The sequence below is a fragment of the Phyllobates terribilis genome, unplaced genomic scaffold (assembly GCF_046119375.1).
Source record: "Phyllobates terribilis strain yellow unplaced genomic scaffold, ASM4611937v1 Scaffold_9__5_contigs__length_417890890, whole genome shotgun sequence".
NCBI classification, from domain to species: Eukaryota; Metazoa; Chordata; class Amphibia; order Anura; family Dendrobatidae; genus Phyllobates; species Phyllobates terribilis.
In genome coordinates, this window is record NW_027362769.1 from 54,008,806 (window position 1) to 54,025,395 (window position 16,590).

The following is a 16,590-nucleotide window of genomic DNA, read 5'->3' on the forward strand; positions in this document are numbered from 1 at the left end:
CTGCACAAGACCACTAACTCAGTGATTGGCTGCAGTGGTCACATGCTGTAGCTGTGTAGTTACGACTGCAGCCTGTCAACAGTGGTGGAGAGCCAATACCGGAGCAGCGGTTGGTGAGTAAATCTTTAGAAAAAAAAAAAAAAAAAAGAATTACACTGAGTAAACATGGCGAGTACAAAAAGTTTATATGGATCCTGTTAGCAGAAAACGGATCCTTTACAAATGAAAGAAAAATGGAAGGCTGATTAACAGATCTGTTTTCCAAAGACTTCAATGTTAAAAAAAAAATGGATCCAGCAGAGATCAGCTGTTTAAAAACTAATAAACTTGTGTCTGCAACTTTTTTGCTAACTGATTTCTACTTGATCCTTTCTAACTGATCACTACTGGACATGAGAGCATAGCCTTAGTCTACTTTTTATGTCCGATATCAGGACGTTAAAAACAGTGACGTTTTTAAGGAAGGTTTACGTCTCTGTATCTCCAATGGATTTTGATGTTTCGCCGTATCTGGCCACTTTGTCCTTGGATTGGTGCCCCTGCTCACTGACGCAGCTGCGCTTATGACCTGAGAATTGCAATCCCAGAGGCCTGACATTTCTAAGCAGCACTGGTTGTAGTTTGCACTTACTTTGTACAATTGCAGTGATAATAAATGCGACTTACAACGGAGGTTATATAATTAACTTGATCAATTTACTTTTTTTTCTGTTTTTTAATAATCAAACTAGAGCAATATAAATAGCTGAGCACGATTAATATAACAAGAGGTTTATCAAAATTCAACACAAAATGCCACTTTTAATGACTACTGCAGTCTCGGAATTATTATTTCCCTCCATGAGAAGTGTCTTTACTACTTAGCAGAGCACCTCTGGCTGTTATGACCTGCTGCACATATGATGTATAGCCAGACACCGGCTTCTGGCAGGGTTCCTGAGGAATCTTAGCCCTTTCCTCATGGGCAGTGGCTTTCACTTCACTAATATTCTTGGGTTTCTCTGCAAATTCCTTCTTCCAATCCCTCCGAAGTGTCTCTCTGTGGTTCAAGTCAGGCGACTGTCATGGCTACTCCAGAATCCTCTAGAAATTCTTCTGAAAACAAGCCTTGGTGGAGTTTGAGGAATGCTTGGAATCATTGTCCATTTGGAAAATGCAATTTACCGCCAATCTTTACCTCCCTCACAGAGGTCATGACATTGATACTTGATTGAAGATTGAATCCATCTCCCCCCCTCCATGCAGGTTTACAATGCCTGAGGAACCAAAGTAGCCTCAGGGTATCTATCACTGGGTCAGGCTTCATTGTAGGCACGGTGATCTTTTCATCATATTCTTTATTCTTCCTCCTCTAGATAAACTAGTGATCCATGGACCCCCTGAAAAGTTCCAGTTTTGTATTCTCAATCCACAGAACAGAATCCCAATAGTTCTGAAGATATTTAAGCGGACTTCCCTTGTACTTTTGGGTCAGTAGAGGTGGACGTCTTTGAGAGACTTGCTGTGTAAAGTGAAACTTCATGTCTGCTGCCACCTAATCTTGCTGCAAGTCTGTTGCAATCACTCCAGGGTTTTCAGCAATCTGGTGGCAGCCGGTGATGGCGTCTTCTGTTTGCCATGTACAGGTAGTGAAGGCAGTGTTCCCTTAACTTTGACCTTGTGTATAATCTGTATCTATCCTTGCTGGTGTATGACTATGCATCACATTTGCAGCAGGTTATAGCAGCCAAAGGTGCTCTGATAAGTACTAAAGACCCTTGATTTGAGGGGGGGTGGATTAGTTCTGAGACTGTACTAGTCATTAAAAGTGGCATTTTGTGTTGAATTTGGAGAGTTCACTTATGTTAGTTTTGTTGAGCTATTTTAGTGCTGTATATTAACCATGTTTGCTCCTGGGCTTTAACATCATGCTGTTGTAAATTTATGGCATGGGGTTAAAGTTCCTTCAATCTAGCAGGAACAGGTCGGGTCTCCCGCTGGCGAGAAGACAGAACCTGCTTATCGCTGTTTCTGGCTTCTATTTCACTGGCTACATGATGCTCAATGAGTAGTGTACAGTGTCATCAGTACTAATGATGCGTCTTTAGGACCTTCGTCACATGGTCACCGGATGTTTGCCAGCATAGCAGAGCTGCAGGGTCCAAACAGACAAAGATCCGCTTTGCCAGTGACTTATGTCACTATAAGGAGCTGTGATTTCCTGTAACTTGGCAGCACGGTGGCTCAGTGAGTGGCACAGTTTCTTTGCAGCGCTGGGGTCCTGGGTTCAAATCCCACCAAGGACAACATCTGGAAGGAGTTTGTATGTTCTCCAAGTGTTTGTGTGGGTTTCCTCCGGGTTCTCCGGTTTCCTCCCACACTCCAAAGACATACTGATAGGGAATGTAGATTGCGAGCCCCAGTGGGGACAGTGCTGATAATGTCTGTAAATTGTCTGAATTGTAAAGCGGTACGGAATATGTTGGTGCTATATAAATAAAAATATTAATAATAATAATATTAGCAAAAAACAAAACCAGAAATCACTTTTTCTTAATATAGTTTTATAAAAAAATAATTATATAAATTACACAGTATTTCTATGTACCCCAAAATGAGTGCTAAAGAATGATACAATTTGTCACACATGAAACAAAACAAAGCCTTATGCAGCCACGTCGGTGAATAAATAAAAATGGCCGTCATTAAGTCCTTTTCAGGCATGGTTATTGGGGAGTTGAATTGTTCTTGTTCTTTGCTTACTGCAAACAGCAGAAAGTTTATAAATTTTGCTAAAAAAAATACTTTATTTGCAATGGGGGTTGTATAATTGAATTGCAACTGTGCGGTGATGGCTCCATCTCACTATGCTCACTGGCAGCAACCAATGGACCTCATAGACAAATGATAGTGTTAGTTGATTTTACAGGAAAAATAGTGCTTCATGGTAATGGAACATTAGATGCCAATGTGAATCTGGTCTATACTAAAATTATTTTTCCATTAGTAAATTATTTTTTTATTTTTTTAAAGCTTTAGAGAATCAAGGATGCCTGTACAAGTCAGCAAATGCAGTCCACGTGAAACCCAGCACCTCCCACTGCTCAATGTACAAAACTGATTGAATTTATTTTTTAAATTCAGGTAAGTGTGAGTGTCTCGCTGAGTGTGCTCCATTGATTGAGTGGGATCACCACAGGGATCTGTTAGTCATGAAGGTGATTTTACAAACCTGTACACTTTTGTGATCTCGGTCAGACATAAGATACTCACGATGTTGGCCTGTAACCAAAGAACCTTGTGTGTTTTCGGTGACCTAAATCCCTTGTGCAAGGAAAGTTACTTGCCTTACTTACAGAACAAGTATTCACTAAGGATGGTGGAATGTTTGATTGGGATTTGTAATAAAAAATTCAGAAGTAGATTAAACGCTTATAACAAATGTAAGAGACAAGTCTTCACCACCCAAAGACAGCCCCAATAGTTGGCAAGGAAAGATTTACACAGCATTTCCCAAAAACAATGTTATTTTGGAAAATTTTCACCGACAGGAATGCAATGGATATTCCCTTTTCCTTCTCTGTTGACCATTAGAAAGCACTGCCTGTTTTATGACACCCTTTATCTGCTATATGTCTGATATTCTCAAAGGCATACAACTCCTCTTTGACTTTCCCGCTCTATTAAAGGCATTGTCCAATACTCAGACAACCCCTTCTCAATTACTCATATTTACCTCCTGCAAAATAATGCCTACAATCGGTGCCATTTTAGCTTTGTTGGGACTTTGTCACGTGATCCCTGCGGCCAATCAGAGCTGGCTTCACTTTTCTGGCGTATCGCATATATTGAGATGAAATTAGAGATCAGCAGCTCTCATTTCCTCCAGATATGTGATTTGTCCGAAGGCGCAGAGAGTGAATCCAGCTCTGATTGACCTCAGGGATCGTGTGACATAACAATGTCACGTGATCCCCGGGAGAGCCAGTGCTGATACTGCTGGAATGGCACTGGAGGCAATGGTAGGTATGGTTTCTTTACGGGGGAAACTTTGGGATTGAGAAGGGATTGTCCAAGTAGTGAACAACCCTCTTAATGGATCATGAACCAGTGCTTCTAAGCTTTTACATACATCCAGTCATACCTGTGTAATATGTTTATACACATTGCTGTGTAGGTTCACCAGAAATACAGGATGGGATTTGGTCACAGACTACTTTTAAATGACTGTACATTTGTATTGGTCTATATGCAAACAATGACAAGTATGGTCTTCTAAATCAATGTGTTGTCCCACCAGTATCACCCAGAATTAAGCCGTCTATACATCATTTGAAAATTTTACCGAAATTGTTTACAATGGCCAATAGCAGGCTACGGTTTGCCAAAAACTATGTTAAATCAGGATGGATTTTTATTGTCTGTTGGCCAGGGCTGTGGAGTCGGTAAGCTAAACCACCGACTCAGACTCCTCAATTTCCATGACTCCTGACTCCACAGCATGGCCTCACAACTGAGCGTGTACATAAAGTGCAGCACAGATTCATCTCAACTAAAAGCCCAGACCTTTAGATCACGAACAGAACCGACGTTTATAGGAAATTTCATAACTTTCCCAAATTCTTATGAAAATATTTACGGCACATACTGCACTGAACTACTGTACCCAATGTATTATATATTTTAGGAGTCGGTCCATTTTACACCGACTCTGACTCCACAACTCCAACTCCACAGCTCTGCTGTTGGCTAAAACTACACGTGTATTGCATGATTTGCCGGCCATTTGCCAATTTATACAAGCCTGTTCTATTTTACCCTTTTTTGTTATTTCTCTAAACAGTCGCCCTGATCTGCAAGTTTAGTCTGACATGCCGATAGTGATATCACTTGTATGAATGATCCAGTATGCCGGTGCTCAGCCAACATGCTGGCAAAAACTAATGTTATGTTTATGGCCAGCTATAGACTACTTCTAACCAAAATCTAAGTCGTAATTTAAAGGGAATCTGTCACCAGGTCTTTGCTACCCCATCTGAGAGCAGCCTGATGTAAGGACCGAGACCCTGATTCCACCAATGTGTCACGTACTGGGCTGCTTGCTTTCAATTTGATTAAATCACTGTTTAATCTGCTGCAGATCTAGCAGTTCTCTGAAAGCTAAGCTCTATATAACGCTGCCCACACCACTGATTGTGTACAGTATACACAGGCAAAAAGCTGCCAAAGCAGCCAAGCAGTGGTGTGGGGACGAGGGTTATACAGAGCTCATAAACATGGAGGACTATATGGCAGCAGGATTACTAGTTCTCTAGTGATAATCTCCTGCTGACAAAACAGTGATTTCATCAAAACTACGGCAAGCAGCCCAGTAAATGACACATCACTGGAATCAGAGACTCTGCCTCTATGTTGTGCTGATCCCAGATTAGGAGGTAAAAACTCAGTGACAGATTCCCTTTAAGTCTTCAGTTGAGCACATTTTGTAGACTAAGGATATGTTCACACGTTGTGTATTTACAGCAGATTTTCTGCATGGATTAGCCTGAAGTGTAATATTTTACCAAAGTGGATATTTCAGCAATTCACATGTTGCGGAAAATGTTTGTGCTGAAATCCCAGTATGTGTCAATTTTTTTGTGTGAAATTAATTGAGGATGTCAACAAATGCAAAGCATGAAATCTGTGTCAAATCCACAACACGAACTCATATAATCCATGAAGATTTTGGCTCAAATAAACTGAGGCAAAATACCCAGCATACCTTTCACGGCTATAATCCGTTTGTTTTTTTTGTTTTTTTTAGCATATACAACTTTGTGTAGTAATCCACATAGACGCAGGTAATATACACAAGATTAATGGACTTGGAGAAGACTTTACTCTGTTGAGACATGAAAATGTAATCTTGCAATTTAGAATGCAGGAATTAATAGGATTTTTTTACATGTCTAAGGGTGCGTGCACACTATCAGTAATCGCTGCGGATTGGACGCTGCGCACTTGTACTGCATACAATCCACAGCGGCCAGATGTTACAGCATAGTGGATGGATTTATACAAATCCCATGTCCACTGTGCGTCTCCGTGCACCTGCGGATCACCCACGGACATGTGGCACGTCTTTCCAGACTGCAGCATGTCCATTTCTCGGAAAGAGAAATTCTATCAGTGCAATGTATAGGATGCGGTGAATCCACATGGTTCAATGAACAGATGCGGATTCACCTGCGTGCAGCGCTGTGGACACAGCATAAAGTATACTGCATTCAAAGCGCTGCCAATACCGACCGTCTGCACATAGCCTTACTCGCACCTTTTGCATTTTTTTGTTCTGTTTTATGTCAAATCATTAAATGCCAAAACAAAAATAATATCTTGCAGTAGGCTGGCAATGATTCCTGGTCTCGCCTGGATTGTGCTGAATCATTAGAAGCCTCTGGCAGAGAATGGGGATGTATGGATCACTAAGTATACTTTGCCTCAATCCATCTGATTAAAACCTTTAAATACATTTGTCCAATTTCAGTAATTTATAGAAGTGGCTGAACGATGAACCAGCCAGAAAGCTAAACTGAGGAACCATATTCTTCCCTCCTTGGCAAATGAAGAGAAAATGCTGTATTTTTACGCTGATTAAAAAGAAGCCACGATAGAGAAAAACGCAGCAATCTAGAGAAATGGTGGTTAGCAGTTATTCTGAGTACTTCTGTCCAGTAACATCATAACAGTACCCTAATCATGCCAAGCCGTGGTCAGATATCCTCATACTATGCTCAGGAGCGGTTCACAAGCCCTTATAGTTCAACAATGTCCCCAGATAACAGTTCCCATATAGTGGAAGAAAAGCGCTACAATGCTGCCTGTCAGCACGACAGGGAAGACCTGACACTGTACAGAGGCATTGGATATATACCAGGGATATGCCATCAGTCGTAAAGGGGATGCCTACTACTCGATCCCAATGTTTGTCCCGAGTAAAATAATAACACTTAGGGCGCAGTCATACGGCCATATAACATGAACAACAATCGTATCGCAGTGCACAGACTGGCCGGCGGCTCTCCTGACCCAAGCGCAACACCATGTATTTCTATGCAGCTGTCACGCTCGGGTCAGGAGAGCCGCCTGCCAGTTCGTGCACTGCGATGTGATGGTCGTCCGTGTTATACGGCAGTCTGACTGCATCCTAATACTTTCCTCCAGTGTTGGCGCTGTTCTCTGGCTCGCTTGAAGCTGCAGCTCTCCCTTCCTCCGGATGTATGTGATACGCCCGAAGGTGGGGTAAGTGAAGTGGCCCCTGATTGTCTGTAGGGATTGCGTGACGTAACAATGTCATCCGAGCCCCGGGAGAACCAGTGCAGACACCGCTGGAACGGCACCGGAAGTGAGTATATGTGTTATTATTTTACTGGGGGCAAACAGGAATTGAGAAGGGATTGTCCCGAGTAGGTTGTCCCAGTATTTTCTCCCCTCCTTCCAGTCTCCTGCCTGCCAGGGAACAGTGCGCTCCTGAATGATGACTAGTTTGGACCAGCGGCATCGTCGTACTGTGTACTGTGTAATGGCTGTGTCTGACCGTGCAGGAACATGGTCTGATCATACCACAGCTCCTGGGCAGGGGAGGAAGGAAAAGAGCATATATAGACAGGACAGCATGGGATCGCAAATAATTCTTTCATTTTTTTAAAAAACAGGCAGGGAAATGTTTTATCTCACAAAAAGAATCATCTGCAATCCCGTGCTGTCCTGTCTGTATACTTTCTTGCTTCCCCCCTGCCCAGGAGCTGTGGTATGATCAGACCGTGTTCCTGCATGGTCAGACACAGCCATTACACAGTACACAGCAGGGGCACATTTATAAGATTATCTCAGCACAGGAACATTTTATTTAAATACATTCAATTGTGGAAGTTATTATTCCAAGATCTATTGATTAAAAGCAACTTTAAAATTAACGTTGTTTGTGGGAAAACCCCTTTAAGTGGGGTTCATCATTTTGCCAAGAGAAAAAAAACGCACATGCAGCAATATTTTTTGTCATATGTGAGTGAATCTACAACAGAGCCTATGATTGTAAATTGTGATGGATGAGTTGTGATGCAAGTCTATAGAAAATCCTAACCATTTTGCAGCACTCTGACTTGTGGGTGTTTGGGGGTCAGGTGTGAAGGAGGCCTTAATGATAAAATGTCAGTGTTCAGAGCCCCAGAATAGCAGCGATGTGAGGAGCACGCATTGCTGCACATCATCAGTTACTTGGGAATAGGGCACTGTCACTGAGCTGTAGTCTTTTTCGTTACAGACCTGGAAATTAAAACATTTTTTTCTGGGTAGTTGGTTTTGACCCTGGCCATCCATTAGGGCCATTGATAATGAGCTGATCACCGCTCTCCTCCAGCTATCGGCTACTTTTGCAGTGATGAAGCGAATGACACTTTTCTTTTTTTTTGGTTCCAGCTAATACATTTGGGTCCAAGTTGGAAATTTACTGTCCTTTTTACTTTTGATATGGCCTGACAAAAATTAAGTAAAAGCTTAAAAATTAAAACTACTGTTACTCTTTATTACACATAAAAATAAGCGACTTTGTAATGCATCTTTTGTCACAAATTTGCTTCTTCCCACTCAATGAATGGGTAAAATCTGTGTTCAGTGAAGGCAGATTTTCCCATTACTGAGATCGGAGACGACAGTTGGTGTTTTTAAGAGTCTATGGGCGAGGAGCTAGAGGAACACAGACATTCTGCTCTAGGTTCTCCTGAAACGTCCGTTACAGTTCTCCATAGAATCTTGTGAGCACCAACTGTCATCTCCTATCTCCCTAATGGGACAATCTGTAAAACTGCATTCACTGAGGACAGATTGTACCTATTAATTGAAAATTTTGAGAATGAAAGGAGAAAGAAGCCGATTTCTCTGATTTTAAGATATTACAAAGTTTCATATATTCATATGTCCTATTTATGGAGGAAAGATATATAGAGATGGTTACTGCTTAATAAGTTGTATCTAAACTTTACTACATTGCTCTACACAGCTACTGCCTGAACCTTCACATTGAATGTACTGGCTATATAGCAGTATCTGGGGGTAGCCATAGAAATAATATAGTTCTGGGATCATAGCAACAAATCTCTCCATGTAACCAATGGAGAGCAGCATTTTCTCATCTGTTTGCTTGGCTGTATCGTCCATGCTCACTAGTGTATCACAAATCATTGCTCATTGTGTAGACATAATTTTTGCACGTTTCTTTGGCCTTTGCATTCAGTGCTTGTCCTTCTTTTTTTCCATCCGGGAAGATCTCCTTTCAGTCGGCCTCATGTATATTTAAAATGTTCTGCTGCATCTCTCTTTTTCGGAGACTCTTATCCTGTGCCAAGGGTAAACAGTTTAACCCCGTGTATTCATACTCTTTAATGTCATGCACGTCATTGGTGGACAGATGTGCTTTTCACCAGCTAGGAGTATAAAAAGCACAAGCGAGCGCGCTGTCAGTATATAGGTCATTAACAAGTCCAAAGTGTTTCTGAACTGTTAAGTTAAAAATAGGAACATGTAAAAGCATCAGACAAGCCGAGCATTCAGTCGTGGATATGCAAATCCCTTCAGTTTCCTGAAAAACCACTTTACCAGTGAACGGAGTACCAAACTGAAGGAAGTGGGGAGAGAGGACACGCAGGTGTCTGCTGGGGTTCAGTTCACCCAATGTCATACACTTTGTCTTATTTTTTTTTTTTTACATCGAGGCATTTGTGTACACTTAGGTCTGAAATCTGATTCATTGTCATAGCCAGGCTGTTTCTCACCCTGGGAATAATAACCTGTAAAAAAAAAAAAAAAAAAAAAAGGGTCCAATTATTTTTTTCCTCTTTAAAGTAAGACTTTGTCTAAATCCACCCTTCATAGTGGAAGCCAAGACACTGTTGGATCTATGATGTGAAGGATCTAAACTGGATCACTAGAACCCATTGGTTTAATGAGGTCAATCAGGGTCAGTTGAGGTTTTTGGATTTTGAAGAATAAGAATAGTGATGCATGCTTTACCATTAAATTGATGGAAACGTTAAGATACCCAAGATGAAAGTGTTGATGCCTCATAGAAATGTAAAATGAGGCGAGATGTTACCTAATAGAGATGAGTGAATCGATTGTCCAGTGGCCATGTCAGTATTCCGTGGTCGCTGGATGGGAGCACTGTGAACCTCTGACATGACATGCCATGCCTCTTCTGATTTGTAGGCCTGGCACATCATCATTGTGTGGTGTGATGAACGCATGACATCAGTCCAAGCCTACTAGTCAGAAAACACCCTGAGGATGCAGGGAGGAGGCCGTTCACCAGGCTCTTGGCCAGTGGTCATGAAATACTGTCATGACTGCTGGGCCAGAGTCCTGTGAATCAATTTGCTCATCTCTAATTTCTAATGTACTTTTGTTTTTCTTAAAAGTTCATCTATGTTAGGTTTTTTATGTTATGGACAAGTGTTCAGAATAAACAAGGGTTTCTCTCTTTGTTAGTAAGAGATCAGTGGTCAGGGTAAGAAGATGCTGGGATCTGAACGTGGAGTAGTGGAAGAATGGCTCTCGGAATACAAGGTGAGTTCATTATCGGGCTGCTCTGCTGGAGGGCTGGAAACTTTTTACCTCTTCCTCCAATATCTTCTCCCTTCTATAATTGTATAGTTTGTTTTAAAAATTTCTGGAAAACTCTGAAAACCCTTATTTGAACAGTAAAAGCTGTCATGAAGGTTAAAAAAGCCTATTAAAACCTGATGAGCTAAAGCATCGCTTCCAAAAAGTTTTCTTATTTAAAGTGCACCTGTCAGCAGGATTGTGCTCAGTAAACCACATACACTGCCAGGTGGGCCACATTGCACTGATTAAAATGACACCTTGGTTGATGAAATCCGTCCTGTGGTTCTTGTGTAATCTTTACTTTCAGTTTGGAGATAATGATATGCTCGTGCTCCAGAGTGGCCTGTGGGGGGCGCTCTATCTTGAAAGGGGTTATCCAGTCTAAGAAAAAAAGCCTACTGTCACTCTGACTGCAAGCAGCTGAATTGTGACTGTACATTGTGCACACCGTCATGATTACCCTGTATTCCCTTGAGGGTGGGCGGGCTAATCACGTGACCGCAAGTATACAAATTAGATACATACCATCATGTGATCGCCCACTCACTGTCACAATTTGGTCATCTACAGTCACCCAGAGTGACAGCAAACTTTAATTTTTAGAGTGGACAACCCCTTTTAAGTCCTTACGATTGTGGTGCTGTCATATTTTAATGATGTAGGAGAGCACCATAAAGGGGTAGTTACATAATTTAAAATGAAATGGTAATTTACATAGAATGTAACAATTTTTAAATTGGAGAAATTTTAAACAGAAGCGCCAGTCTGTAGTTATCCCGTTAAATACTTGTTATAGTGCCCCCTGGTGTTCTCGTTATTCCTTCTCAGAACCCCTCTTAGCTACAGAGAAGACACTGCTGTTGCTTTTGCATCAGTTTCTAAAGCTAATTTGTTGCACATTTTTCAATCTTGACATATAACCCACCAGAAAAATGGTAAAAATAACTTGCATTTTAAGCAACCATTTATTGAAAAGCGAGTTATATCGTCATGCATTAAGATGACCTACTGCACCCTTTTCCCATCATAATACTTTTGCATTTAACAAGGAAAAAGGAGGGGGAAAAAAAAGTACATGACAGGCTTAAAAAATGCAGAATATACATTATCCATGACCTTGTATAGAATGGTGACAAGCATAAGACAGAGAGGATGAGAACAGGTGGAATGTTCAAAGACAATGGAAGTACTGAACACATGGTGAATCTGACAACAGTGGAAATGGAAATAGTCCTGCACCCAGCTAGCATCCTGTAGGGTAATGCCCAAACCATTAGGGTGCTTTCACATTACGTTCCATCACCCGTTCAGTGGCCCCATCAGGGCTTACATTCAAACCTCCCAAAAAGGGATTTGGACGTACAGTATGCACTGACTGGGCCATAGACTATAATGGAGATGGCAGAGCGAACGTGCACTCTGATGTGCATCATTTTCTGGCGTTTATGCCTACTGGAGGCAGACGCTACTTATTAGTGTCCACCTCCAGTAGATGTACATGCCCAAAAAATGATGCACGTCAGAGTGCACATTCACTCTGCCAGCACCTTTTCATCCATGCTGCCAGAAAAAAGCAGACACTTCTCCGAGTGTTTTGCACAGAGCAAATGCCTTATGTATCCATGCATACGACCACTTATATAGTGAAAGTTCGTTAACTGTTAGTAGTCGTAACCATGGATACTTAAGCTACTGCAACGCCCTGCACTTGGGGTAAGCGACATAGCAAATCAGAAGAACTATACTACATTTCTAATTGGAGGTATTTGCTAATTATTATTACTACAGCTTCTACATATTGGAATAGGTTCTTGGAAATTTGAATACCCCTTTAACTTCTATATTAACAGATTGGCAAGATAAGTTCCACTGAATCTAACCAGAAATACAAATACGTGCTTATGCTCATACCCCTTTAGCTTATTATTCACAATATAGCAAGACTCTTCGATCAGGTCTTTTAAAGGGAAACTTACAGTGGATACTCGCCGGCCCATCCACAGGCAGCATGTATCAGACACTGGCTGTAGGATCTGAACTAGAGATGTGTGACTCTGCCGCTGCGATTGAGTCAGCCGTACCTGGCTGAGATGATACAGCCAGTGTCTGATACATGCCGCCCGATCAGACAGCATGTATCCGCTGTCAGGTTCCCTTTAACTGCTTGGGTTTGCTGCTGTTTCCACAACCTTATGCCAATGCATTGGGAATTTTCTGCACAGATTTCCTGCTACGCGGCAGAGAAAAATTCACCACGTGAATAAGAAGCATTCGACTTCTTTCAGTTGAAAAAGCTGAGGATTATCCCCTTTGATTGACAATGGGACTAATCCTTATGGATGTTGCAGGGAACAAGAAGAGAAGTTTAATAAAGGGAAAAAAGACATTACTTTTGTGATAGGAAACTTTGTCATATATTTTAACTAGTCTTATGCTACTAATTTATGGAACAAAACCCCTGAAATATCAGGGCGCATTTACTCTGCTCCCTAAACAGGCTACCGATCACCCAATAAAACGCTCATTCATCAGGTGAAATGATCTTTTGCGCCGCACATCATCCTGTGTAAACAGGACTCGCACTGTCGAGGACAATGGCAGTCGATGTGCACAGATTTATCTATTACAGATCGTTCAGCGTGCATCATTAAGCGGGCCATTCAATGACTGCCAATCCGTACTGTTTAATGGCACAAGTTGCCACCTTTACTCTTCATTGTTTGGCTGTGAGTCCACCATGTGCATATACTTTAGCATGCATCATGCACACATTTTATTATTTAGCACATTTTTTTTTTAAAAGCATGAATGTGAATTTTATCAGAAATATTAAAATTAACTAATTTCCCGTTGGTTCTTAACAGGTATTACCTGAAACGCAGCTATCTGCTTATGCTGCAACTCTCCATCGCAAGAAAAGTCTAGTGTCTGCCCTGTATAAAGTCATTCAGGACCCAAATAATGAGGTAATAATGTTAAGATGAATGCTTATTATTATGCAGTGTAATAATGGACAGTATAGTTTATATAACCTGTGTCACTGTTGCACAGCACTTCTTAGATCAGTGGCTTTTCTTAGATTTCTGCTCATTGGGAATAAATTGACTATTGGATGTTATTTCATTTGTAAATGGATTGTATCCCAACAGTCTTATTTAGCCATTCTTTTGAGCTGCATCTGCTATGTGTCTGTATATTGTTTTTTTTTTTATCCGTATAATAAAGGCAGCACACTGTCTCTCTCAGGAATGGTCTTCATAGACACAAACACTATATGCACTTGGCCCTAGTGAGGAAGCTGCTTCATGCATTGAGCTTAGTGGGCATTGCCTAGATTGGGGTACAGCTCTATCCATTACTCAGCTGAAAGCAGGATTAGAGGATTAGCCCTGTATGAGTTTGCCCCATCCTGATGTAAATAAAAATGTTTTCATTCACTGACATAAAATCAGGATCTTTAAAATACATCATGTTGGTTGCCATTTTTCTCATTTGGTGAAGCAGAGGCACACAAAATATAGTTGCAAAGTTAATATGGTTGAAAAAAGGCAAATGTCCATCAAGTTTACCTGAGGCATGGGAAAGGACAAAAGGAAGGGGCACATACATGATCCAGTCCGCCCCAAAAGAGCCGATCCTTCTAATCGTTCTTTCCTGGTCCCGATTGTCCATCCAGTTAACCAGATAATCAGAAAAGAACTTTGCACTTTTACATAAATATATGTATAATTTTCTCCTAAAGCGCATCAATGGTTCACGCTGTGTGACCTGCTCCTGAGGTAGACTACTCCACAGAGTACCAGTTCTCATGGTATAGAAGCCTTGTCTCCTCTGGAGATTGAACCTTTGTTTTCCATGCGGACTGAGTGCCCCTTTTTCTTTTAAGAGGGCATTTTACATGAAGCAGCTTTTGTCCATACTTTTTAGTATGGGCCTTTTATGTCCTTGTACAAGTTAATCATGTCCCCCCTTAGACGTCTCTTCTCAAGACTAAATAAATGGAATACTTTGAATCTTTCCTCACAATCGAGGTTCTGCATGCCCCTGACCAGTTTTGTGGCTCTTCTTTGTATCCTTTCAATGAACTGGTGCCCAGAACTGACCTGCCCACTCCAGATGGTGCTGCACTAGTACTGGTAGTATTGCGTCATTGTCCCACGAGTCCATGCCTCTCTTAACACATGATAATATCCTGTTGGCATTAGAAGTTGCTGATTGACATTGTGCTTTTATTCAGTTTGAGTCTGCGATCCATAAGTACACCCAGATTCTTCTCTACAAGTGACTCTCCTAGTTTTACCCCCCCCTAGAATGATGGCCACATATTAGTTCCCATATCTATGTCTGAGGATGTTGTGGTTTTGTTAGTAGCTTCATCTCATCTGCAGAAACATTCCCGTTTGTCCTCTGGTTCACCTTGTTGTTTTTGGGTGTAATTACTTATCTGTTGAGGAAGTGCTAGGTCCATTAATGTAACCTCTCTCAAATTCATTTACTTAGTGGGAAGATAAATGGAATGAAATGTCCTTTTGTTAATGAGTTGAGTGTCTAAAATAACCTTTCCGATTAGAAGGTTCTCACATTCGCAGATCAAATGCTGACTTGATAGAAGTAGAGCAGAATATTACAGTATGATGGAGCCCGTGCAGCCCTCGGCTATGGCACGTTCTGCCTGCTGGTATAGATGCCCGATGGGACAGCGCAGGTCATTAACAAAGGCATTGAAATTACTTTGATATTTTATCAATGAAGCTAGAGAGCAAACCAGTAATTATGTTCACAGGCAGATTCATTACATGGGAACATAATAATTGTCTCGCAGAGCTCGCCTGTGGCTGAGCGCTCTCAGATTGAGCGGAGATAACGGGTGGATGAGATGTTTGTCGTATAGTACAGATAAGCGGTGCCCTTGAGTGTTTTAGAACAATAATATATATCAGATGGGCATCATTCTCTACTCTTGAGCATAGCCCAGACCTGACCCCTCCCTCCATATCCACAGCATGTCCCCCTGTGTATTTTCCACAGTTTATGCCCAGAGTTAATGACTTGTCGCTTGTCAGCATGTCTACTAATTTAGTTCATATTAAGGAATCAAAAAGACTTGACTTCTTTATATAAGGAAAATAGAAACATGGATATTTTGTAAGGTGTGACTAGTAAAACATTTTGGTTGGACAGCTCATTTACTCATGGAAATAAAATTTCTCTTTTACATGTAAAACTGTTATTTGGACCACGTAAAAAAAAAAAAAAAAAAAATTAAAAATTGAATCAAGAATGTATACTCCTAATACCCATAATGGAATACCTAGAGATGAAAACCTAACATTCCCGGCAATTGAAAGCAACTTAAAGAGGATCTTTCACCAATTTTTTTCCTGTTGAACTATATACACGATTTAATAGTGGCTTCATAGCAGAATATTTTTTTTTTATTTTGTCTGTCTGTTGCGGAGATATTAGCAATCAAAGTATTTGGCATCTTTTTCATAAATTTTCACTATGTCCACGTAAGCATTAGCTGGGAATTTTCACTGGGGGCGTTTACTTCTTCCTTCTGTATGACATTGCCCAATCATAAACAGTCAGGAACACGCCCCACAATACCTTTTTGAAGAAAGTTTCTCAGTGTGTGAAATGTATGACAGACAGCTCTTATCTCCAGGTCTATATATGATTGGAAAGTGCTGGGATTAAAGAACAGATGACCAACACCTTTCCAATAAGGTCAAGGCAGTCAGTGTGGGGAGGGACAGCACAGCTGAGTTTAGCTGTGTCACATTACAGATCCTTCTATCAGCTCTCCTCCTCTTATAGCACTGTCACTTCTGCTGTACTGTCCCTCTCTTCACACTGCCTGTCTGGAGATGTCAGTATCACACTTATGTCTGTTGTGCCTAGAGCAACTACTGTAATTCTCTCTCTGCAGTAAGAGCAGAGCAAGGGGTCATTACATCTCACACAGAA

General features: G+C 41.1%; 1 protein-coding gene across 3 annotated transcripts in view; it reads left to right on the top strand.

Annotated features, from left to right (window-relative positions):
- Nucleotides 1–16,590, top strand: part of HYCC2 (hyccin PI4KA lipid kinase complex subunit 2) — a 94,752-nt gene that overhangs the window by 37,302 nt on the left and 40,860 nt on the right. The window contains exons 3-5 of one of the 3 annotated variants that reach the window (XM_073646499.1): nt 3,013–3,123; nt 10,504–10,581; nt 13,485–13,586. In XM_073646499.1, the coding sequence (XP_073502600.1) occupies nt 10,531–10,581; nt 13,485–13,586 (153 nt within the window). In that variant the 5' untranslated portion in view covers nt 3,013–3,123; nt 10,504–10,530. The remainder of the gene's footprint in view (nt 1–3,012; nt 3,124–10,503; nt 10,582–13,484; nt 13,587–16,590) is intronic. The other 2 variants (XM_073646501.1, XM_073646500.1) reach the window with 2 other exon arrangements.